The sequence below is a fragment of the Leopardus geoffroyi genome, chromosome B1, assembly GCF_018350155.1.
Source record: "Leopardus geoffroyi isolate Oge1 chromosome B1, O.geoffroyi_Oge1_pat1.0, whole genome shotgun sequence".
Classification (NCBI taxonomy): Eukaryota; Metazoa; Chordata; class Mammalia; order Carnivora; family Felidae; genus Leopardus; species Leopardus geoffroyi.
In genome coordinates this window covers 14,033,203-14,059,353 of record NC_059327.1, presented here as the reverse complement: position 1 = coordinate 14,059,353, position 26,151 = coordinate 14,033,203, and the positions used below count along the sequence as shown (strand labels likewise).

At 47.4% G+C, this 26,151-nt stretch overlaps 1 protein-coding gene across 5 annotated transcripts in view; it reads right to left on the bottom strand.

Moving 5' to 3' along the window:
- The window catches only part of WWC2 (WW and C2 domain containing 2), a 208,383-nt gene that overhangs the window by 44,249 nt on the left and 137,983 nt on the right, over positions 1 to 26,151 (bottom strand). For all 5 annotated transcript variants that reach the window (XM_045452603.1, XM_045452621.1, XM_045452614.1 and 2 more), the window contains 11 exons: positions 25,359 to 25,488; positions 22,053 to 22,199; positions 20,954 to 21,027; positions 16,758 to 17,000; positions 10,998 to 11,087; positions 9,335 to 9,954; positions 5,943 to 6,072; positions 5,029 to 5,109; positions 4,844 to 4,930; positions 2,007 to 2,199; positions 215 to 379 (listed from right to left, as the gene is read on the bottom strand). In XM_045452603.1, coding sequence (XP_045308559.1) covers positions 215 to 379; positions 2,007 to 2,199; positions 4,844 to 4,930; positions 5,029 to 5,109; positions 5,943 to 6,072; positions 9,335 to 9,954; positions 10,998 to 11,087; positions 16,758 to 17,000; positions 20,954 to 21,027; positions 22,053 to 22,199; positions 25,359 to 25,488 — 1,960 coding nt within the window. The remainder of the gene's footprint in view (positions 1 to 214; positions 380 to 2,006; positions 2,200 to 4,843; positions 4,931 to 5,028; positions 5,110 to 5,942; positions 6,073 to 9,334; positions 9,955 to 10,997; positions 11,088 to 16,757; positions 17,001 to 20,953; positions 21,028 to 22,052; positions 22,200 to 25,358; positions 25,489 to 26,151) is intronic.

The following is a 26,151-nucleotide window of genomic DNA, read 5'->3' as shown; positions in this document are numbered from 1 at the left end:
ATGAAGGCTCTGCATCGGTTTATTGTGACGGAAGGACGTGTGACCAGAAATGAGCGTCTGGTGTCGTCGTTGCTGGGAAGCCGGGAGGAAGGGTGAGCGGTCAGAGGAGGAGAGGACAGTTATGTGAAAGCGTGTGGGAGCAAGTGGGCACCGCGGCCATTCCGCACGGTTTCATCCGGTCATACTATGAGCCCTTTCACCGAACGTGACTCACCAAGTCTATAGGCTCGATTAACGGCTGGTCTGGTTGAAATACGGAATCCTCATTTTCTTCGCCATTCTTTTTGCGAGACATTTGTTTAGAAGGCAGCAAGTTATACCACAGAGTGAAAATCTCATTGGAAAACGGTAAGTCGGCCAAACTGATCTGAGTTCCAGCCTATGTGAAATGAAGGGGGCGGGGGGAGCAAAGAAGAGAGAAAATAACATGTTTAAATTCATATTTGCTTCCTCTCATACAGTTAAGATTATTGGGAAAGCTTGCGTTAGGATTTAAAACATGCAATACTCATGTTCTACAGCATTGGTGGATTTTTTTTTTTAAACCTGAAGATGTCTTATATTTTTAGGTGCGACTAAATAAGAAATAATCCCAATCTAGAAGCCAACCCTAGGATTATTTTGTGAGATACTATTTTGCCAAAACCTAATGACAGAGCATGCAACTTTCTGTACGTGTGGAATTATTTTTAAATGAAAAGACAAAAAATGAAAATTGAAAGAGTAAACGACTAAGCAGAAACCATAATACCTCTTACATTATGCTGCAACATTTGATTATTACTCACAGAAACCCATTGTCCACTGTAAAGTTCAAAAACAAATAAAAACTCTATAGTGGTTCTTAGATGAGAGACCAGACGGCAAAATTTTAATTTGGGTAAGTTAGTAGTACGTCAAAAAAAGCTTTTACATTCCAGCGAATCACACATATGAGCCAGAATCTAACTGAACTGTATCATTTTTTTTAAAGGAGATTAATTAACATACCTACTAATTTTATAGAGCTCCCGACATCCATATCTATTGTGGTACACGCCTTTCTGACAGCCTAATGAGTCTGTCTGTTACCTTTGCTTCTTTTTTTTTTATTCTCAGGTAATATTATCAAATATCGTTTTCATATAAAGAAAAGGAAATACTTACAAGAAGTCTCTCTACCTTTTAAACTTTGCTCGTCATGAAGCGTGTTTTCGTGCTTCCCATTGTACCGCAAAGGAGAGTCAACCAGAGACCCGTGCTGTCGTTGAACGCACGGGCACATCTCTAGAGGCTCACATCTGACCCCCCTGTGTCACCTTCCCGCTGTGCAACGGTTCTCTGGTTATTATGTACAGTGGTGAGCAAAACTCACTTTTAGTGACATATGAAGTCTTTTGCTTTAGTGTTTAAATATCATATTCCTCTCAACAGCAACACTGAAGTCTTCCTAGAAGCTGCAACGTCAGGGCTGAGGAGAATAATGGGACTACACAGTCTGATTTCAATCTGTGACGGTGCATTATGCGTGGGGTGCGTTTTGACACCTGGTTCCATCCCTCACCGGCTGTGTGACCCCGGACACACTACCTCGTATAGCAGTTCTTTATCTGAAAGGAGGGTCATCATACCTTTTCCCTAGGACAGTCGCGAGGATTAAATGACAGAACGCATACGGAGCACCGAGCACAACACTCGTGCTGGGAATAATAAACACGCTCGGAGTGACAGTCGTGACAGAGCTCAGAGTTCGGCTTTAGCCAAAGGGTAGACTGGGTAGGTTTCCAGAAAATCACAGTTAAGAAGCAGATTTGAAAGTTCTCGAATAAGAGGATGAAAGCCAGAAATCACTACTCCAGATTAAAAAAAAAAAAAAAAAAAAAAAAAAGGAACCCATCACTGGGCGTGTCCACGGCACTGGGCAGATCTAGAGCGGTATCGGGGCTGGCAAACAGCAGCTAGACGGCTACTGTCAGGATATGCAACCAGAGGTGTTACTTGATAATGGTAATTGCAACACGACCTACCAGGCACTGTTCACTTTGGTGTTTACTGACAGAGCAGAGATCCACTCTCAGCGTCTTCTGCTGTAAGGCTGTTTGGGAGATGGCCACCCGGAACATATCGTTGAACAGAATGGATTCTGTGGCTAGATGGACTTTCGTTCGAAACAGACAGCTGACGTCAGTTGAGGAGGGAAGCAGAGCAACCCTGAAATATCTGCGAAGAACAAGAGCAAAACGGATTTCACGCGCACTTCAGTGATCCCAGACTCACAGTTATCGTCTGAAATGATCCGCAAAAGAGAGAAACACGGGAACACGGAGTTCATGGTCAACCGTGACTGGTGCCATAACGGGTCCGTCCGCGCTCGGCGGCAGAGGGGCCGTGTTTGTGACCCACCCGGGCGAGCTATGCCCCAGCCTGCCACTCGCCACAGGGCTGCGGCAGAGGTGCACGATGGGAAAGTGAAGAGGAAGAAAATCTGCGGGGCGGACGAATTTAACATCCCACCTGCCCACGTACAGCCAATTCCAAAATAAAGCTTCCTGAGCCTGGGAAGACAGAATCATGCTTTCTTTGTCCCAGAGAATATTCACCCTCAGTGTTACACAAGAGGTGTTTATGATCATTTCCCAGGAATGGAATACATTATCCTACTAGTGAAAAAGAAAGGCTAAGTAGCATATAAGAAAACTTAAAAATTTTAATTGTCTAGCATCACGGAAGTTTCAGATACGACAAACTGTTTTAAGAGGCTTACGCTTTGTAAAATTCGGAGGAAGAGTTCGCGGAAAACGGTAACTTCTAACACTGCCTTCAAATGATTTTTCTGAGCACCCGTTATGTGAGGGTTCACGATCCTTAGAAACAGCGCGAGGTATTTTCTTTTCAATCCCAGAAAGAGAACACCCATTGAGTCCCTCCCCCACCCCCAATTCCAGCCTTGTCTAATTCATACTCTAAAAGACGCCTTTCTCCAATTATGAAAGCTGTAAATTCAGGTGCAGGGCCGAGGCACGCCACGTTATTTCCGTATTTGACATCGACACTGATTACGGAGGTTCAGCATTAGTAGACTAGTGGGCCTTGGCCGAAGATATTTCACACAAGCTGTCACTTTTTGCAGTGCCATTATTTGGGCCAAGGCTTTCAGGTACGGGTTTAGGAACGTGGCGCTATGCGTCTCGGCGAAGTTCAGACCAGTTAGAGGAGTGACTGCCTGCGAGCTGGGGAGGACAGGGGGTGGGGGTTGCAGAAGAGCCTGCTGAACTCACTGCCTGAGTGCTGACACGGGTCCTGAGCTGTGCTGGCTGTCACCGTACCTCAGGGGCGCTTTGTGACTCCCTGGGGGGAACGTGAGAGTGACCGGAGTGGCAGCGGCAGGACATTTGGGGAGCCCTGTCCCGACAGGACGAGGTTGAGAAAATGCCTGATCTTGGGCCCTTCTGTGGTTGTCTCCTGGGCTTGTGGGCTGGCTCTCCCTGTTCATAGGTTCGATCCCTGGGGGAACCGTCATCTCCCAGACCTGCCACCCCGAAATGAAAAGGCTGCCAACGTTCCAGTATGTCCGCGTATTTACTGGCAGGGAGAAGTCACAAATAACAATACGAAGCCAGTCTTCCCTGGCTGGACTTCCTAATCTCAGTCCCGGGAAGCAGGCTCTCTGGGGTGATCCAGATACTCCCCAGTAAGCATTCCTTCTTTACTGGTTTTGCTATTAATGCGGATCCCACCCACACCTTGACTCAGGAGGTCCTGTGAGCCCACTCCCCCCCCTGGAATCTTACGCCCCTCCGGCCTTGACGGTCATTAACACACAGACACCCACCAGCTCTAATCTACTGCCTACTGAATGATCTCCATCTAGCTACATTTTTATTTAGATCTAGTTTTTCTCTGACAATTCTTAGAATATTCAGGTGTGGTTAAAAGTAAACCCATAGGGAAAGCATCCAGAACTCTTACATTTACTCCGTTCAATGTCTTTCTCATTGAGGAATATACTCTATCAATGAGAAAAACATCCACCTGGCTGGGTACAGAGTCTGGGGAGGGGGGAGTCACCCCTCAATAGAACTTTCTTCTTTCCAAGCCCTTGTACTGGCAGACTGAACATATTATTGAGTGCAAGGCTGTAGGACATATGGATTCTGGATTCGAAGTCAGAGGTGCTCAGTTGAAATCTGGCTTCTTTCTGGTGCTCTATAGCCATGGACTGTTAAGAGAGTCCCTGAAACGCTGACTCCAGAAAGTGTGAATGGTGGTAAACGTTGCTAGAGATACCTGTCAGGAAACACAGTCCCTAAGCAACAGACTACGGAGCAGTAATGACATCACTTCATTTGACGACGTGAAGTAACTTTAAGAAATTAATGGTCACGGGGAAACGAATACTTGATGTTAAGGACGCGTTACACGTAACACGATAAGGTGTTTGGCAAAGTTGTACTGATAAATTTAATCACCACATTTTCTTGGAACAGATCAGAAAATCCCTGCAAACCAACAGCGGTCATAATTAGGCAACCACAAACATTTTAATTAAATTAAAAAACAACAACAACAACAACCACAACCAGGCCCCAACATAGCACAATATAGAATTTCTGGCTGTAAAGGGAGATTCAAAAATCTTGGTTCCCAGGCGAATTAACGAATTGGCTGCATAAGGATCAACATCTAATATGGTTTTTGCACATTCTCTGATTCTTTCTGTTTTACCCACTGTGGATTAAGACGTGGTCGGCCCGGCCACGTCCTTCTCATCTTTATCTGGATGAACTGCTCGGTTACAACGGACAATTTATCAGACGGGAACAATTTTCAGTTCCCCTACTTGTTCTTCGCTAATTTTACTTACATTTTTGAAGTGTGAGGTATCAGGAAGGCATGGAGATTTCGGAGCTGTGCTAAAATCACCATGAAACTTGACCTTCTGGCATCATATCTGTCAAGAGAGGAGCTGATGAGACCAGGAGAGAGCACAGGCCACTCGTCGCTGCACCGAGTTCCAGAACCGTCCGTCCCCGGGGGGCCTTCCCTTACCTGAGTCCGATCTGCACCTGGGCAGTCTCCACGATGGTGACATCCCCTTCACTGTACGGAACATCTTCAACTTCACTGGGCCTAGGGACAGGGCGGCAGCGGGTGTAGGGGACCCATTTAGGAGCAGGGGTATTGACCGTGATGGTTACCGTTTGCCACTTAATGATTCCGAATGAAAACCTGAATTCACAGCCCTCCGACACCACCCAGTGGACCGGACCCCAGTGAAAGCTCACTCTTTTAAATCTTTCTTCACCTTTTCGAGAGCAGTCTGCTTACGAACCTTGAGGGGAAAGACTTCCTGATGCCTGAGACTTTCCCGAGCCTCCTTGGGGCCCACCACACCCCGAGACATACTCCAGGCTCTCAGAAAGACACAAGGAACTTCATGTGCCATTTGGGTACTGGCCAACGCCTCCAATATTCTCATTAAAATCAAGTTTTAGGGGCGCCTGGGTGGCTCAGTCGGTTAAGCGTCTGACTTCGGCCGGGGTCACGATCTCACGGTTTGTGGGTTCGAGCCCCACGTCGGGCTCTGTGCTGACGGCTCAGAGCCTGGAGCCTGCTTCGGGTTCTGTGTCTCCCTCTCTCCCTGTTCCTCCTCTGCTTACACACACACACTCTCTCTCTCTCTCTTAAAAATAAATAAACATTAACAAAAAAATTTTTTCATCAAATTTTAAGTCTCCAAGCGGGTCAGGTGGGATGTTTTTGGTGTACAGAAATTTTCAGGCACCTCACCTCTTTAACACCCACGACCCTTACCCCCTCTTAAGGGCCGACGACCCTTACCACTGCACGAGCAGACTAAGGGCGCTGGTGCAATCAGTCCAGAGTCCTCCCGCCCCCCCACCTCCGTGCGCAGCTATGAGGACATACAGGGTCACCGAAAAGCACTCCCGCTAAGTCCTTACTGTTTCACGAAAGCTTCGTAGACCCCGCTGTCTCCAGCCACAGACTCATCGGACACAGCAGCTGACACGCAAGCACTTTTCTCCCCAAGCAGGTGGATCACTCTTCTTTTTGGTAATGATTTTTCCACATCTAGGGAGGGGCGAGCGATAGTTCCTCTTAGGGTTTATCATTCAGAAAAGTTAAGTATAAAACCACACACGCGGTTTGGTCATGAGAAAGCCAAAACACTTCCTTCCGCCTGAGGCTCAAGGACGTTGCCTTGTGAATCAACAGATGTAGCCGATTCGAGGCACCGGGACTTCTCGGGACGCCGGTTAGCTTGGTCGTCGTTGGAGAGACTGCGGTTTTCCTCTGTCCTGATGGACGTCAGGGGAAGGGGCAGACGACAGACACCCTCACTGGGCCCTCGCCTCTCTCTGTCACTGCAGTTACCACGCACTCGGCACGGAGGCCGCGTCCCTCCAGTATTAAAGGTGTTTCTGCAACAGAGGGTATCTAGTCCTCAATGGCAGACAGGCTCCTGCCTCTTTTGCCCTCCCCTTCTCTCCACAGGCCATATTCTGCGTCTCTCAGAGAAGTAAAAGCAAAAAAAAAAAAAAAAAAGTCTTTGACTTCTAGAATTCCTCACCGGCTAACAGCGTTGAAAAAAACTTCGTGCCACTGAATCCTTCGCACCAACTACCACGTAACTTTTATCCCTAACTCATATTCATACCCTGCATCCTGCAGTGACCAAGAAGCGTTCATTTAAAGCTGCGATTCTGTGTAATAAGCAGCAAGCCTGTGGAGCGCTTTCATCCTCCAGCGAGGGAGCAGGGATGAGGCCTGGTAGGCATTTCGCCCCCCTTCTGAGTCGCGACTTTACATCTTGTTAAGACGTTTAAGTTTTACGGCTTCAGATTACGGGATTGATTGCTGCGTTTCCCCCTTTTATTTCCGGCGGTGGGAATGCTCTTTCCTTGATGACGAAGTGCCGCTCTCCGCCCACCACCCTCCCCCCCCCCCCCCCGCCTTTGTGAGGGGTGAAGGTGACGGCATGATTTACTGATTACCCCCAGGAATAGCCACAGCAGCTGAAATTGACTTTGACCATGACAGAGACCGACTGGAAGGCCTTCGTCGTCATTCCGACGGGGTCTCTGTCCTCCAGCAAGACGGGCATGAGGGAAGTCCGACTTTACCTGCGGAAGACTCCAGAGTGGTGAGGGGGCCGAGCCGTGTCACCACCATGGGCCGCCCGCCCCCGCACGGAGGGCAGACGCTCCCTGAGAGGACCGAGCGCTGGCGATCTGGCCTGAAGGGGATTACTAGCCTTTACGGTTAAAAACGTGCTTTTTAGTTGTCTTCGACACTGGATACTCCTCACAAGTAAAACTCTCGGACGTAATTCTTTTAGGGGGACTTTTTAGTAGCAGCTTTCCGATCGAATATGCGTTTCAAAGCTAAAAGCCGTGTCCCGGAAGCTTCCGCGCCACTGGGCTCCGGACACAGACTTCTCAGACACAGCCGCAGACCCAGTGGCAGGAGCGAGGCTACGGCCGGGCAGAGGCCGAAGGACCCAGGTGGGCTCGGACCCCGGGCGACTGTCGGGCCGGCCTCCCTGCCCCGCCCCTGAGAACTGAGTGTGGAGAAGAGTCGCTAGAGAATTCCAGACGCACAAAGAGGGCAAAGAGCCGCAACGCTCAAGATCCTTCAGGTCCCAAGCACAGACGAATGGCACAGAATACACTCGGCTCTCCTCTCTTGCTTGGTCTTTCTTTCATAAATTTCAGCGTGTTGTGGAAGGAGCTGTGTTTGGCGCGGTTTGTATTGTCCCTGGTGACACGGTGGTATTAATCACGTGAACTGAGAGCCGAGCACCGGCGCAGGGCGATGCTTTACAGGTGCTATGGCACCCGTCCTCCCAGGACCCCACGAGGTGGAGACACCTTTCCTCCCAGGACCCCATGAGGTGTTAGGCACCCGTCCTCCCAGGACCCCACGAGGTGGACACGGTGTCACTCCCACCGTGCAGGGGAGGAGCAACAAGGCGGACGGCCTGGGTGAGGCGCTCACGCTCACTGCACCAAAGTAAGAGCGCAGGCCCGAACCGGCTCCGGGGCCAGAACGCACGGCCCACACACCGCACTCCTTTCCGGGGGGGGGGCAGGAGGGCGGCCCCACAGCTGGCTTCTGCTCCCTCCTGGCCACTAGGGAAAGGCCACTCCTGTGCTTCTTGTCTCTGATGCTGATGATCTGAATGAACACGGGACTTGTAACTTTGGCTCCTTCCAGGCAGCGCCGCACAAACCACACCCGTGTCCCGCGTGCCCTGCTTCTGCCCCTGCTCCGGGCCACCAACAGGTGGCGCTCCGGCCTTCAGTACTAGAAACCACACAAACGCGATGGATCCGCCTCTCTCTTTAAACGTCTGGGTTGGCCAATCAATTCATGCTTAGAATTCTTAGGACCAGAAATACAAAACAGTCTTCTCGAAAGGGCAGGAAAATGCTTGTAAAGAGGCCTGTCCCCTCGCGTGGGCGAACGAGGCAGCCGAGTGCAGATCCGAGCGGGGCTCCTGGGGACCAGCACTGGGGCTTTTCTTTCACATTCTGTTCCGGGCGAGCTCCGAAACCCGCCGTCCTCCTCAGGCCACAGCTATGGTCATTTGCCAGCAAGGCAAGGCATCTTGTTTCCTTTACAGCCACACCGAATATATGGAAAGCTTCCGCCTTGCAAAGGGATACAAACATGAAAAGAAAAAGAATTCGATTCTCCCTCTGTTTCTGTGGCTGAGTACAAAGGCAGCAGTGAGAAGTCAATGGGCAGCTCCTTCCCCGGGCTGCAAAAAGTAACGTGGCCACAAGATGGCAGGGTAACACCGGCACCTCGGAACCGGCTTTCCCCCAAACTGAGGCAGAAAGGGAGAGTCTGGCACGAAACAAAAATTGTATTTATATAGAATTCCCCGAGCAGTCCAAACACTGAACCCCGGTACTAATTAGCTGGTATGCTAATTGCCTTGGTTTTAATCTGTTTTAGACCGACTTTTAAAAGAAAGCCCTCTTCTTTGCCTTGCTATTTCAGAACGAGAATCTATGTGGAAGTATGACGTGTGTTCACAAAACATGTTCCCAGCCGGCTGCCACCGTACAGAGGGTTTCTGGACAACAGGACAGATACTTAACGATTAAGTCTATTAAATAGGGAAAGTGACTTTTAGCTGTTAAAGAAAAAAATGTCTAGTCCGGGTGTATCAATTAAAAACTCCTCCTCGAGTGAAGCCAAAATGAATTCGCAGCAGACAGAGAAGGGGGCCAGCACAATTTGTTTATGTGGAAAAGGTAACCCTCTTGTCACTCTTCTGAAAATAATTAAGAGGGAAAGCGTGGAAGCCAAGGTCTCGGCTTACCTGCAGTTCCTTCATACAACGGCTCCCGGGCGCATTCGCTGAGGTCTTTATCCTCTGCGAGAGACTGGGACGCTCCTCCTGAGTTCGAGTCCAGCAAGATCTGATTGTCACCGAGGCCAATGTCTGCAAAATGGCTACTCAATTCACAGTCTTCAAAGTCAGCAGTGAACCGGTGGAGAGGGACATCGTGGGAAGACATGGGGAACGTGCCTTCCAGAACCAGGGGGGAGCCGGGAGGGGACAAGGAGGAGAGGGAGGACCGTGAGGACAGGGACGTCACAGACTTGGGGGCCTCAGTCCGTGGGGGAGTGTGGCCTGTGGCTGTGGCTGCCGCCCCACAGGGGCCGCTCTGGCCAGGCTGGCTGGGGGACTTGACCACCTCGTTTTCATGGATGGTGGTGATGGGTCCAGAAGGAATGTAGCCGCCTTTCTCCTGCAGAAGGAGGTCCAGTTTACATTGATAATCCGCGTCTACCTGGTCGCTCTGGCCGGTGTAATAGAGCTCTCCGGAACTGAGGGAGCTGAGCGACCCTCTGCTGGAGGTGTTCAGAGACCCCCGGCTGGAGGCCAGGGAGCCCAGGCTGCTCCCGGACGACACGGACAGGGTGCTGGCGGAGAGGCTGAGGGGGGGAAGCACTCACTGTGACAAGTGGTACGACACGCAACACCCAAGCACCGTGCCCTCCGGCCCCCCCCGAGGCGCCAAATAACGTCATGACAGGGGCGGGGGGGGGGGGGTGGCTGCCACTATACCACCTATAGCCTTGGTGACTCCTGAGCACTTTCAAGCTGGCTCCCTGAGTCCTCTCAAAATAGCAGTTCTGTTCTGACTAATTTCCCTGTTGCAAAATTAAAAAAGAAAAAAAAAAGTGATAACTACTTATTGATAAATCTACCTGCACAGATATCGAGAAGCAACTACGCAGTTTAATAATGTGGAAGGGGGAGGGGCACCTGGGTGGTTCCGTTGGTTAAGCGTCCAACTTCGGCTCAGGTCACCATCTCACGGTTTGTGAGTTCTAGCCCCCATGTCAGGCTCTGTGCTCAGAGCCTGGGGCCTGCTTCAGATTCTGTGTCTCCCTCTCTCTCTGCACCTCCCCTGCTCATGCTCTCTCTCTCTCTTTCTCAATAAACACTTAAAAAATTTTAAAATAATAATATTGAAGGAGGAGAAAAAGCAGAGACGGTAGAGTGTTAATGCCGTTATTCTGCTTAAAGAATAAAGCTTTTAGTCTCTAGAGAGGGAAAAGGCAAGCTTATAAGAATAAGGGGGTTGCACACAAGCCCGTCTCCCTGTCCGTTCCTCTCCTCTGTGGGCACACTGAAGGAGCGAATGGGCAGTTAATTAGTTGAAGGCAAGTCATCCCCGCCCTCCCTTTTTCAAGGAAAAGGCGAGTTGGAGAAATGTGTCCTTTTCCTAAGTATGCACTCATAGCTACAATAGATCTTCTTCCCACAACGTATTTCACACATATTCCACATTGTGACCTTGGGGTTCGTGGGGAAAAAAAAAAAATCTATACAACTTTAAATTTGATCATCCAAGTTTCAGCTGTACAGTCATCACTATTTTATTTACTTTCAAAGAGTTGACCCAAGTCATCAAGGATGGACCAAAACATGCCTGAATGTTCTTGTTCCCTCAAGGGCCGAACAGGCTTACCTTTTCAGTTGTGAGTGCAAATAAGTAGTTAATTTAGTAGTTTCCTCAAGTTTCTGTAGCAGCTCTTTCCTTCGCTCTTCCAACTGCAATCTGGAGAAAAGAAACAAATGCATTTACTTCCATGCAATGACGGTAAGGCGTGGAAACCGAAGGAAAAGATTCTGATTCCATAGACATTATGTACCACGAGGGGGAAATCCCAATGGGTCGGCCAGAGAGAGAACAGAAGGGCAGCGAGGAGTGAAGTGGGCATCAGAGTCCACAGCCACGCCAGAGGAAGAGGGACACCTAGCCCGAGTCTCCAACTTCACTGGGAAGTTTAAACCTTTTGATCACCTGCTATTTTCTTAAATGGATTAAAAAAAAAAGCCCCTGTGCCCTTATGAGGTAGAGAAAGACAGTGAGGAGGAAAACCACAAACCACTAACACAGATTACAGAATCCTTCCACAGGCCTGGGACCTGGGCTTAAATTACTACGACACTTGACAGGAGCGACAGCCAATCTGTGAAGGACCATTGTGAGGGCTGGAATTGACAAGGACCGTTCCGGACGAATATTTAGTGACAACAATTCCAATCTTACTTGGATGAGAATTTCAGCGATTAAGAAACAAATTAGTCCATATTGCCAGCGTGAGCTCATTTGGGCTTAACAGTTTAAACAAGGAAAAGGCACAAAAGTGATTTCGGTTCCTACCGTAACGCATCTCATCGCCTGTGCCCATTATCGTGAAATTTCATCCACGTTCAACCGAACAAGTTTAAAAAAAAAAAAAAAAAATTTCCAGGGTTAGAGAACCGTGTTTTTGACTAAGTTATTTTAAGACGTTAACGGGCCTGTGGTCAGTGTCAGCTGTAGGACTTCAGACGTCCCTGGCCTGAGCCCGTCCGGCGCGGCCAACCACGGCAGAGTGGGACCCAGAAAACCACCAGGGTTTCCAGTGGATTTGCTGCTGTGAACCGTGTGTCCTTAAACGAGTCACTTTAGTCAAGGGGTCCCAGTTTTCTCCCCTGCAAATCGGCGATTAAAATCCTACTGTGTCTGCCCGCGAGGGCTGTTAAAGGGATCAAATGCAGTGATGTACGAGAAAGTACTCCACAGACATCAAAACACATGCTTTTTGTTCAGAGCCTCAGCACGCCTTGCAAGGTGGGGATATAAAAATTAGCGATTTTTTTTTTTTTTTTTTTGGAGAAAGAGAAAATCTCCCTAATTTCTCACCTCTTTGAAATGTATGTTTTAGGCAGTAAGGAAACATGCCCATATTTTATTTATAGCTATCTGTCCTTTGATGTGTCACCCACACAATTTCATTATATGTTAAAATAAAAAAAAAGCAATTCTTGTCATTTTGTTTAGCACTTCAAAGCATGATAAATTCTTAATTCCCAGCTTTCAAAGGTGTATTTCGAAAAGGAATACAGTCCCTATTTTTTTTTAATCTCTTAAATATAAACAAAAACTCAACAGGGGAGAAAATGAATATGAATTAGATTAACTGAATCAGAAGGTATAAAGGTCTGGAGAAAGCCCAAGAACCCACCCATGTCTTCTGAAACAGGAGAAACATTGTTAGATAAGTTTTAAAACTAAATCCTGCACGAACAAATGAAGGCTTTTCTAGTGGGTTAAGGAGGCCTCGGTATGACATTACCATGTTTCCTGCGAAATTTAGCATCCAAAGCTTTCCGCCTCTCAGGCACAAGCGACAGCCCCATTGCGGCCTCCCCCAGCCGACTGCGAAGGCCCTCTTATGGTCACTTGAACCACTGAGACCTGGCCTCGTGTTCTTGTTTGCATGCTCCCCAGTCAGACCCGAAGCTCCTGGAAGGCGAGCCCCAGGTCTGCCCAGGCTGCCTGAAGACATTCCCTTGTGCTTGTGTCTTTGCTGGGAGAAGCACAACGAAGCACCCGGGAGAGTCGCAGAAGCCCTTCCCGTGGAGTGGCCGTCCTCGGTCAAGCACCTGACCCTCGTCTCTGAGGGAGTCACTGAAGCCCGCAGCTTCCCTCAGATCCCAGGGGTCCTTTGTAGGAAGCGTTCTCCCCAACTTCCTCTGGACCAGGGATAAGAAGAAACTGCTCAGGTATCATCAGCCCCTTCCCGAGGGTGCATCCCAGGCTCCGCAAGCCCTTCTCCAAGCTGAGAAAGGGTCATTTCAACTCGGCCCCTCCCGCTGGTCCTACCGTCCACACTCTCCATTCCTCTGCTCTACACAAGACCCGGGCAGGGCCTTCACTCCGCCCTCTCTCTGCCCTCACTCCCTGAGAGACAGAAGCACCTGCCCGAGGTGTTTTAAAGACTGATGAAGACTGATGATGACTACCCAGAACTTTCCACCTAGGGAAAATGTCACGCCATCTATACAAGTGAGCTGTTCCTTTTCCGTTAAAAAATAAATGACGCTCATACCCCCACCTACTTGCTTTAACATTTGTTCAGAAGCAGAGACAAAAACATTCATGTAATTAAGGGACAACGAAGACATCTCGGCAAGATTTAAGACGAGATTTGTGAGGAAAGAAGGAGCAGTGTTAAGATCTTATCAGCTGCGGAAAAGCACAGAGGTTTTAGAATTTCAGCAGCTGTATGGAGAGAATACGGAAGCTGTGTGAGAAATCCTAGACGCCGTGACGTTTTTCATTTGAGAACCATTTCTCTCTGCTGCTGATCCCTCACAGGGAGGTCTCCCTCTTCCCAAACTGCTTTGCTGCCCTAGGTGGGAGCGCCCTCGCCTCATCTGAGTGCTCTGCCCACAGAGTGGTGGTGCTGGGGGCACAAAGCTGGGGGTCTCTGGGGTCACGAAATTCGGGAGAGTTCAGCTCCTTCAGAGATGTAAATTCAGTCATGGCTCAGAGTCTTGCCTGAGGCCACCCCGCCCCCCAAATGATGAGAAACCCACAACATAAATGGAAAACAGGGAGAGTTGGGGGGACCCAGAAGTGGTTTCTTTGACGGCCGTGCAGATGCCAAGGGGAGACTGAGGGGTTTCGTACTGGTGAAGCAGTTTGTTCTATGATGAAGCCAAGGCTTGTGCGGTGACCCTTATTTCCCGGAAGTGTCTCCGGCCACCACCTGCTGTAGCACCGAGGAAGCCCGCTGTTCAGAGCCACCCTCTTGCCTTCTAAGACACCTGTTTCAGTTCAACAGTAACAATAAGAAGAGCGGAAATACTCTATGCACAGACAGTAGAAGGAAATAACGCAGAAGTAGAAAAGGTGACAGAGCGCAGGGGAGTAAAGGAGAACCGCTGACGACAACAAACTCCAAAGCCGACCCATCTGGGTCTACTCGGGCAGCAAAAGACTCGGTGCTCCCAGAGTGCTCCCTTCGGCAGGTGGCTCTGCTCTTTTGGACATGGGAGACGCTGGGCCGTTTTGCATCCAAGGACAGCAGTGAGGAAAGTTTAAGTTGCTCAAGCAAGAGGGTGTTAGTCCCCTCAGCCTCAAACTACGACACAATGATGGAGATTTGCTTCTGGCCAACAACATACTACGAATATAAAACATACACACTTCCGAACTTCCTGCTAACATTAACATCCGATTGTGGGAGACAGGGTCACACAGGTATCCTGAGTCAGGAGGAGAGTCAAACTGCCTACTCCCCATCCGATACAAAACCCAGGGCTGGATCTCACTAAATTGGTATTTTTTTTTTTATGTATTTCATAGTTCCTCTTCCTGAGGGGTTCACACCTACTGTTTCTGCTGGGATCTGGGCAGTTATTTCCAGTTATTTCTTGGATTATGCGCAAGCCAAAGTACGAAAGCCAAAGCCTCGGCGCTTGGGAACAAACTATTTCTAATGCTACTTCGTTAGTCATTTTTGAAGTTCTAGCTCTAATAAAAAAGACAAACAAGACGCTACTCTGATTAAAACAAACACACACCTGTTTTCTCTCTCCCAGAACAAACGTAAAGGCCGTGTAGGGGCCCTTCCCAGACACAGACCATAGACAATGGCTGGGACGCACTTGGCCCCGTGAGGCCTGTGTCATTAGATAACACTCAGTAAGCGTGACACAGGACGCAAATACGCTTGCTGCTTTGTGTGTGGGCCACACAAAAACTACTCATTCCGTCCTATTCACTGGTAATTATCAAACTTTTACCCTAGAAATTTAAGACCTGTAAACACGGACAGGACATCAAGGTAGTTCAGGAATACAACGGGACTCTGCCTTCTCTCCAGAACTTTTTGTTCCTTCTGCTCTTTGTTGGGTGTATCTTTCCCTGGCCGGCCTTGCTGACATCTACCTTTGGGGAAAGCCTTCAGCCGGCACTGCTAGACAGAGATGTCTGAGCAGGAAGGGAGGAAAGAAGCGGCAGGTGGGCAACGAGAATTCTTTCAGGAATGCGAGGTGCAGAGGCTTTCCCTTCTGACGCGTGTGCCTGCTCCGTAAAGCTGTGGCCAGGCATCCTCTCGACCGGCATTTAACTCACCGAAGTCAACTCTCCCCAGGTGATTAAACTCGGGGCAGGCAAGTCCACAGGCCAACACCTACCCGGGAACGTCAGCGGTTCTCCTTCCTACTGTTTCCCGCGCCACACTTCAAATATTTTGATATTATGTAGACACACAACCTTAAGGGGACAAGGAATTAGAAGGCAGGAAGCCAAGAAATTAAAAAAAAAAAAAAAAGGCAGTTGGATTATGGCTGGGTGTCTTAAAGTTACTTCCAGGTCACTTGAAATTATATGAACGTGACCTTCCTTCCTGTCATTCCGGGACAGGCACTGCTCCTCACCTGCTGGCCTAAAGCGCTTGCTGGTGCAGTGATTTTTTTTTTTTTAACTTTTTTTTTTAACCTTTTTATTTATTTTTGAGAGCGCGAGACAGAGAGTGAGTGGGGGAGCAGAGAGAGAGGGAGACACAGAATCGGAAGGAGGCTCCAGGCCCTTAGCTGTCGGCACAGAGCCCGACGCGGGGCTCGAACCTACAAACCACGAGATCAAGACCTGAGCCGAAGTCGGACGCTCAACCGACTGAGCCGCCCGGACGCCCCTGGTGCAGTGGTTCTGAAAGGCTGCACGGTCCACGGCTGGAACAGGCATCCGTCTGACCACATCTGTCAGCGAGGCCTGGACACGGGGCTCCTGGGCACAGCGCCTGCCTGATATTCCCGCTCACACAACTGGCTGTTTCACGTGGAGTGGTCAACTCACACCCTCCCACAGAAAGATCGGGAAACTGCTTCAAGTATTTCCCTTTACATCTTCACCTGCTTCACAGGAGGGTTTCGACTGACAAACCAAACCCAAGCGAACATTTTGCGACCTGTTAAGACACCCAAAGGGAGCAAGTTGTCTTTGCCTTGTGAAACGAAAGGCAATAAACTTTTGCATTCCTGTGAGTCGTAAAACCCAGAGTAGGAAGCTTCAGTGGCTCTAACAGTCCAGATAATCTTTCTTATCAGGGTGCAGGAGTTTATAGCCATTGTTATCACACTCAGTCAGCGACGTGCTGCATTCCTGGCTTTATGTCCACATTCCTTACTTATTCAACGTCTGTCGCGGCAGTTCACCTTCGCAACAGGGGAGCTGACACCACGGGGCCTCAGGAGGGTAACGCTCCACCGCCCTACAGAAAGAAAGGCCCTGGGTGCCAGGGGGGGGGGGGGGGGGGCTCGGGCCACTAAGGACGGCCGCAATGCAGATTTGCAGACACCGGGGGGCATGGGCCCCCGGGCACGGGAAGACGCACCCCCGGGGGCTGCCGGGCCCCGGGGCCCCGGGGCCCCAGGGAGGAAAACGAACCTTTCGGCCAGCGCCCGGCTCGGCGGACCCCTCACGGACAACAGCTCCTCCTCCAGCCGCTGCCTGGCAGCCTCCAAGTGCTCCAGTTCATCTTGGGTGCGTTTTTGTGGGGTGACAAACTGCAGCTCCTTCAAAAGCTCTTCTTTCTCGTTAATCAGCATCAGCTTCTCCTTCTCGATGTCCAGCGCCCCGGGCCAGGTCTCACTGTCCAGTTTTGACAGTTCAATTTTCAAGTTGGCCATACTAAAATAAAGCGATAAGAAGAGGGGCGCACAGACTTAGAACGCCCAGGAAAGGGAAGACACAACCCAGCCAAGGCTGGGGGTCTAGATGCCCTCCCGACTGTACCCGGTGACCCTCCCCGGGGTGGGGGTGGGGGGGGGCGGTGATCGCCTGCTGGGAGGCAGGTAAGAGCCGCAGCCCGCCCTCCAGCCCCGGGACGCCCCACACCTGGCTTTGGTCTGCTGCATGTTCCTCACCTTTAAGACACAAGTAAGCAAACCCGCCTAGCTAAAAAGAAGAGCGAAGGTCAAAGTACACCGAAGCTTAAAAAGCAGAGAGCGCCGGGAGCCCCGGGCAGGCCCGCCGGGACGTGCGACTGCCTGGGTAGGGTGGCAGGAGGGATACCCAGATGGCTTCCGTTTAAAAAAAAAAAACGACTCAGGTAAATGACGGCTACCGTGACATCACTACAGGTTTTGTTCCTCTGGGTGAAGACGCTGTCCCCTAGTAAGATGGGGGTCCCCGGGGTCGGCTGGGGGCGGCAGCCGGGTTATCAGCCCGTCGGGGAGGATGAGGGGACAGGACGGAGCGGTGGCTCGGGTGACCAGTAATACAACAAAGTCGATCCAGCAGGCTCCACGTCGCCAAGGGAAAGGGAGCAGCCCTGCCTCGCCCCAGGCCTCCTGCTGCCCGGAAGCTGTGCACTGGGACATCGGTGCCCACACCGCCTGCGGAGCACTCGTGGAGCCAGCACCGCAGACATCCCTGCACTTGACCCGGTTTCCCTGAGTATGCAGGAGCTGTCCAGGAGCACGCAGCTCCCAGTGGACCTTCGCCGGCACGGTGACAGCAGGTGGTGGGGTGAGGGGGACAGGGATGGGGAGAAGGGGGAGGAGGAGGAAAAACCAGCAGAGGGGAACTTCCCTGGTTTCATAATTTTGCCTGACCTCCGATTCTACTATGTCTACTGCTTAACGCTAATTGGTAAAGTTAACTTCTGACGGAACCAGAATGTTCTGGGGGCGTGTGGGTGGCTCGGTCGGTTAAGCGTCTGACTCTTGGCTTCCGTTCAGGTCATGATCTCACGGATCGTGAGTTCGAGCCCCGTGTCAGGCTCTGTGCTGTCAGTGTGGAGCCTGCTTGGGATTCTCTCTCTTCCTCTCTCTCTCTGCTCCTTCCCCACTCTCTCTCTCTCTCAATCACAAAGTACATAAATAAACAAAAAAAACATTCTGACCGTCTGAATCAAAGAACTTGCTCTGCGGCATTGTGAGGACCATCAGGACTGTTCACGAGGTAAATGGCACGTGGCTGTTTTGACCACGAGCACAACATCAAGGTAAGTTATGAATGCAATTGATGTTAGCACAAGGAATCTATATTCTTATTAAAAAACAAAGCTGGGGGCGCCTGGGTGGCTCAGTCGGTTAAGCGTCCGACTTCGGCTCAGGTCATGATCTCACGGTCCGTGAGTTCGAGCCCCGCGTCGGGCTCTGGGCTGACAGCTCAGAGCCTGGAGCCTGCTTCCGATTCTGTGTCTCCCTCTCTCTCTGACCCTCCCCCGTTCATGCTCTGCCTCTCTCTGTCTCAAAAATTAATAAACATTAAAAAAAAATTAAAAAAAAAACAACAACAAAGCTGGATGGTTACTTTGGATGCTGTTACAGCACATACTAGAATATGAGGAGTAGAGAGAAAGGGGGTATTTTTTTTTTTTTTTTTTTTTTTTTTTTTTTTTTTTACTTTTAGACAGAAGAAGTTGTAGAAGGGAAGGAAAAAGATGAACAAAATAATGTTTTCTGGACAAAGATGGAAGTAGTTCCACAGTTTCTGGTTTTAGTTTAAAAAAAAAACCCCACAAAAAAATGCCATCTTAAGCTGGCCCTGCATATACAACGTACTTGTGATTTTCCCCCACCGTCTGCACTTCCCATAGATGTAACATCAGCTTTAACCACAAAACCATACGCAACTGTCTCAATGTACTAGAAAATTAATCATCAAAATGCTAAATAAGCATGATATTATTAGCTTCATTAAGCACATAAAACAAAGGCTGGAGGAGAAAACAGGTTGCAGGGAAATACAACCCGCCTCTTTACGGACTCGGAATTGAGGAAGAAAAGCATTTTCAACATATGCACAAACCCTCGAGATCTACCCTCTCATCAGCATCGCTCGTAACTTTAAAATAAAACCCCAAATGGTAATAGGCCAGCAAGGCAACCAAGTGGGAAAGAACCAATGTCTTAAGTTCTGATGTGACTGACTTAACAACAGAACTGGGAGCGACGACTTAATGAAGGAAAGAAACGCACCTATTACTTGCGTGATCGGGCATTAGGTGGGTCTTGAATTTTATTTGGAAAGAGCACACCAAATCTGGGGAACGAGACATGATGAAGATTTCTGGGGACACCCAGGGGAGAGAAGAGCTGTGTATAAACTCCAGATGGAATAAACTGTTAGCAGCAAAAGTAAAGCGAAAGTTCAAGCTGATCCAAGGGAAGTCAAGTGGAGCCCCAGAGAACACAGGGCATGAGGCGTGGTTCTCCAAAATTAATTCTGAGTTACGGCCACTGTCCTTCAGAACACCAGATACAGAACGCTCTTTGTTTACAACAGAGCCCAGGAGTTGTGGCTGCTAAGGGGTTGGTGTGCTCACAGCTGGAGGGCCGCAAACACCGTCCACCAGAGGCTTTCACGTCACCAGGCCACAAAACCACAAAGCAATCCTCAGTCCTTATGGTGGAGGGCAAGGCATGGCCTGGGCACTGAGAAGCAGCCAGAAAGTATACCGGATTTTTCAGAACCTCAGGAAATGTAAAATCTGACAAGGAAAACTTACAAGCATTAAAATCAGCTGAGTGAAATGTTCAGAGAGACTAAGTGACTTGTTCAAACTCACACAGTTAATAATTTGTGGAACAGAGCTTAGTTAGGGTTTTTTGTTTTTTTTCGGTAAATCAAAGAACCCAGTAATAGCAGTAACAGAGGCTCGAAAGAGGCAAATTCTGTGTTTAGGCAAATCAAACGATTGCTTTGTTAAAGCCAGATAACCTCTAAGAATTTTTGCTAATTACTTTTAAAGAATCCTCATCACCAATAATAATGGGTATACTTCAATATCTATCTGATGGTCTTATAGGAAACTGACATTCTAGCAGGTTCTCAGCTGAGCTTTTCATGTTCTTGAGGAGGAACATAAGCTTCTCTGTCACCTACAGGGTGACAATGAAGTTTCTCTCCTGCCAATGTCTTCCCAAATCACAAATCAGTGATCAGAGCATTTTTAAACTCTTAAGAGGAAAATAATGAAATCAAACATAGCTGTATGACCCTCCCCTACAAAATGAGCAAGGTCTCCATATTATGAAAACAAGGTGAGCCCGTGCACTGGATGAGGAGGGAGAAGTCTCCTGAACCTTCCACAGAATCACGAAGCACGAAAAGAAAGCACAGGGTTGTAAGGGAATGGAGGGAAATAGAATCTCTCCTTTGCCCTGAAGGCAGTCGCAGGGACAGACACTGCAGCATCTTCAAGCACCTTAGCAGGAAGTCTTCCCCTCAAATCAAAGGAATTAAAGCTATTTACCTGAGAGCTCAACTACTATTAAGTCCTGTACCTGAGCCGATATCACGACTCCACCTAAGCAGCCAATCTTCCCGCTTGTACTTGTGAGTAAGGATTGGACAAGTTCAAAGCTTCTTTCTTCCAAAAGACAAGGGGGCAATTTCATGCCCACACTTCTCATTAATTCTCCTTTTCCTTTAGCTTTGGGGTGAGGGGGAGACAGCGAGCAGAGGGGGAACTCTGCAACCCTTACATCTAAAAACCCTGAAGAGCAGACCTGGTAAGAAGGCGTGGGGAGCAGCCAGCAGATGTCACTATACGAGTAAAGATTAATTCTGGAAAAGAAAATACTATTTGCGCCCGCTGACCACCGAACGCTGAATAGCTCCCCTGTTGTTACCTTCTTTTGGCTTCTTCATACTGTAGGCTCAGCCTGACCTTTTCAGCTAAATTTGATCTACTTCTCACTCCGATCTGGTAAAAAACAAAAGGGAAAAAAGTCAATTAACTCTGCTAATGAATGAAGGTAAACTGCTTTTGTTTCTAGGAAGCACAAGTAATTGGAAAACTAACGAAGATGGTCTTGAAATCAGGAACGCCAGTTAAAAAGGCACTTACTTTCCAGTCTCAGTGGGGGCAAAACATTTCTTTTTAATTCAAGCTTGTCTGTTTTTCAAAGACTTCAACATCATTATCTCCACACATCAGATTCAAGATAAAAAGTATCATGTCAATGTTTCTGGTATTTTAGAGTTTACGAAGGGAATACAGGTCAATAAAGTTTACGAACTGAAACTAATTTCGTCTCCATGAGCCAAAATTTCCATCATTTAGCTTCCAAATGCATGATATTAACTAAACAACTTCAAAAAATGATTTTTCAAACAGGTAAGTCCTACTGTTGATCTCTGCCTGTTTTATTTTCATAGCACAGAATTCAAGGACGCAGAACAGAATACGCAAACTGGGAACGTACTGAAAAGTAAATGTCTGTTAAACAGCATCCCAAAGAGAAGGCAAAATAGTTAATAGTTTTCAAAGCCATAGTAAATATTTTCAAATGCTGGGCATAAACCATACATGCCTTTTAATATAAACAACCTTGGATATAAAAAAAAAAATCTGTTAGCTTTTAAAGGCATATTTTTTGTTTCTCATCAGCCTCAATGTTTAATTGAAAAGATCTAAATTTCTAAGACTCTAAATTTAATAGGGAAAACTTAAATTTTTATGTGTCTGTAACCTTTCAATAATGTCTCTGAATAAATACGAGAAAGACTGAGCAAAAGCATTCACACAGACAAATCCTGATACGTGTGACATCCAGACAGAAAAGATAAGGCTCTGATTTTTAAAACCAAGCTCTGAATATGAAATATTGAACCCACGCAGTTGGAATTCAAACCACCTAGCGAGCACCCGTCCCACTTGCCATCCATGTTGTAATTCAGGCCCATCATGGCCAGCGCTGGGGCCAACCGTTCACGTGGGTAACTTACATCTCCGGAAATGCTGGTTTGCGACCCGGCGTCAAGGGTCTGTCTGGAGAGAGATAAATGGGAGTTCACAGGACTGGACCTCAAATCTGGCTCGGATGTGCCCGTGCTCTGGTCCAAATGGAACCGCTCCCGCAGCTTAGCGAGACTCTGTTCAGGAAACACAAAGTCTTACGTGAAACTTAACATTTAGGATGGCAAGACTCACCCAGCAGGTAAAATTAAATTGAAAGAAGTGATCTCGATAGGAAAAAAAAAACAGCTACTTTAATAGGTATGTATCACTTTAAATTATTGAAAAAATAAGATTAGAACCTAATTTCCCACATACACCCGTGTGACTCTGGAAGTGTGTGGGGTCATAATAAACAGATTGTCTTACCTTTCCCAAGCTGGAATTATTCACGCTGTGCTTAATGGCACCTTTACATTTAGTACATACATTTCTTATTTTTAACAATCGAAAAGATTTCTATTTTTAAAACTTATTTATTGTGTAAGGTTTATTTATTTATTTTGAGAGAGAAAAAGAGTCCAAGCGGGAGAGGGCCAGAAAGAGAGGATGAGAGGGAGAATCCCAAGCGGGCTCCACGCTGTTAGTGCAGAACCCCATGTGGGGCTCAAACTCGCCAACCGCGAGATCATGATCTGAGCCAAAACCAAGAGTCGGATGCTTAACGACTGAGCCACCCAGGAGCCCCAAAAAGATCTCTGTTTTAAAATGACTCATCTTAACTACTCACTTCATACAGCAGAAATTATGTAAATGTGGAATACCTACAGTGCAATCTCATTTTAGATATAGAAGAAAACTTCCTACTTAGCAGACTTCCGTAATTATGCCATTTTACGTCTGGATGGGACCCAAGAGATTATCTGCTCCTGGTAACGTCAGAGATGAGGAAACTGAGGCCCAGAAGCTGAAGTGCTGGCAGCTGGTCCCAGCCCATCTTTACACTGACTGCATGGCAATGCCAGAGTGATAATGTCTGGTTTTGTAAAGTGAATAATCAACAGTGAATGTGCCTGTCATTGCCACCCATGTTTAATATACTGAGCTTACTTTCAAGAGAGGATGTGAGCAAGTGAAAGTATTAAGAAAGAGAAAAATCTTAACTAAATTGTTCCCAACCCTCCCCTGGCCCTAACACTAATAAAAATGGTAAGAAGCTCATTATTGCCAACTTTAAGAAAAGCCAGGATTTAATCCTGATCTTTACAATTTTTACAATAAAAAAGGAGAAGTGTCCCCCAAAAACTAGAAATATCAGAGATCTGACATGTGCCTTTTACCTAGCCGTTTTTATTTTCTTTTTCAAGGGTTCATTTATGCAAAATGTAAATACAAGAGGGATGAGACTTCAACGATCATATCAAATATATCACAGAAAAGAACATAGAAGCCTTTTAGTGACTTTGGGCAAGTCTTTTCTATTTTTTCACCTGTAGAGTGGAGAGAGTAGTATTTTTTCAAGCCTGTCTGGGATGACAGTATACCTTATCAATTTAGTAGGTCATGACTGGCATGTTTTGTGCTGAAAAAGAAGAGACTAGAAAGTCAATTCAGACCACATTACTAGTATTAAAAGCAGGCAAACATCTGTGATATATGGTGTGTGTGTGTGTGTGTGTGTGTGTGTGTCCAAACATAAAGACATTTGTGTCTGACTGGGTTTTCATGTAGAATGTATCCTTTACTGTGGGTCATGGTCAAAGAGGTCTGAAAGTCATGGAAGCTACCCACCTAATGTTCTTCTTAGCTCTACTCTCGATTTCTGTATCTACTAGTTAATTATTTTATATACTTTAGTAACTGAAAAGGACTCTAATCTTTTAACTTAATCTGGTCTGTTTATAAATCCAAATTTCTTCTTTACTGGAAGAATCAAAGATACCCTAAGACTGCTGAATTATAAAGTTCCGACATAAATTTGCTCAAGCTAACTATTAATTTTTTCCAAAGGACCTCTGATGTGCATTTTAGGAATTACTGTTTTAATCATCAGGATCGCTGTAGGACAAAATAGAAATATATCCAAATAAAGTTTTCTATGTTTCCCATGTATGTTTAAAACCACATATTCTGGAGCAAGACTGCCTAGGTTTGAACCAAAGTCCTGCCACTCCTGAGCTGTGTGACTTTAAGGAGGCTACTTAACTTTTGTGTCCTGCAATTTCCTTGTCTGTAAGTGAGAACAATACATGCCCAAGGGCTGTTGTCAGAATTAACTGAACTACTTTCGTGCAAGGCAGGGAGAAGACTGCCCAGCACACAGTCAATACTTACAAGGATTCGCCATTATCACTACTGTCTTTTCTATTTGATCTCTTCCTGCAGGTTATTTCAAAATTCCCCAAATGCAAAATTATAGGTGTTTAAGAACATGTACCTACATTCCGTTGGCATTTTGAAAACTGACATGAGGTACTTGAATATAGTATTTAAATGTAGAGGTTCTACTAAGAATGCAAACATTGCCACTGGCTCTAACATTTTCCCAAAGACACAGACTGAATCCTTACTCAGAACCCCCAATATCTGAAACACAAAGAATTCTTGGACCTTGTGATCATTATGGGATGGAGGGAAGGTAAGAGAAGGAACAGATATGCTCTTTAAAAACCCCCTAAATCTGACTGCCTGCTGACTATACGTGTTTAAAATGCAGGACACTGATCACTGAATGGTTGTTTCTTGTACCCACAAGGCTGGCTCACCTTTGGGCTGAGAACTATACAGGTTTAACACGGGGATTTTCTGCCACCGGCGGCTTTCCTAGGATGACTAGATGGGCACCCCCCAGCTGGGTCGGCATTCCCCACCCCCAGCTGGCACCTCAGAATCACCTAGGGTGGGGCGAAGCTTTTTGAAGCTCCTCACATGCCTTTCCCATACTCCTCAGGGCATATCCTCGACCTGCTGTTGACAGGTGACGTACCCTTTGTGTGTCCCCAGCTGAGGATCACAGTTTAGGTAACCCTGCTTATCTGGTTTCCACATGAAGTTTCAGTGAGTTGCAGGTGCCCCCAAATGCTAATCTCATGTGGACTCCAGGATCCAGCACGTCCTGTCTCAAAGACCATCCAAAGCCTGCCTTCAAACAAGCACATCAGAACCTCAGAACCAACGCGTTCACGGCAGCCTGTTGCCTCAGTGCCCACAAACATCTCCTATGGGAGCAAGTTCTGGGTGAATGAGGCAGGGTGATAAAAGGCCATCCGGATTCCGATGGAGAGCTTCTGCCCTGATAAGAGTTTCTGGGGCCCCAGAAGGCAGCTGTCCGACTTCACAAAATGTTTGTAACATACCTGCATCAGATCTTGTTTTTCTTTTTCTCCTGAGCTGATAGCCTTTCTGATAGATTTCAGTTCAGTTAGAATGGCTTTGGCTTCACTGAGTTCATAGCCACTCTGGCCTCCAGACATTTTCTTATCAATTCTGTGAAAAGAAAAAAGAAAGAAAGAAAGAAAAGAAAGAAGAAAGAAAGAAAGAAAGAAAGAAAGAAAGAAAGAAAGAGGGAAGAAAGAAAGAAAGAAAGAAAGAAAGAAAGAAGAAAGGAAGGAAGGAAGGAAGGAAGGAAGAAGGAAAGAAAGGAAGAAAGAAAGAAAGAGGGAAGAAAGAAAGAAAGAAAGAAAGAAAGAAAGAAAGAAAGAGGAAAGAAAGAGGGAGGAAAGAAAGAAAGAAAGAAGAAAGGAAGGAAGGAAGGAAGAAAGAAAGAAAGGAAGAAAGAAAGAAAGAAAGGAAGAAAGAAAGAAAGAAGGAAGAAAGAAAGAAAGAAAGAAGAAAGGAAGAAAGAAAGAAAGGAAGGAAGGAAGGAAGGAAGGAAGAAAGAAAGAAAGAAAGAAAGAAAGAAAGAAAGAAAGAAAGAAAGAAAAATGTTAAAGACTGTTGACAGAGTACAAGTTACACAAACAGCAGGGGCTGGTTGTTGGACGATCGTAGTTGGCTGATGACTTTGCGACTTTCTTCCCACATACCGACATCGTGCTTTCAAGCCGACTGTTCTCCCATTTTCTCTTCCAATCACTCCTAGCTCACACTCCCCCATTGCCCACCTCACGCCCAGTCCGTTTCTCAACACTTTCAAGCTCGGTCATTTTG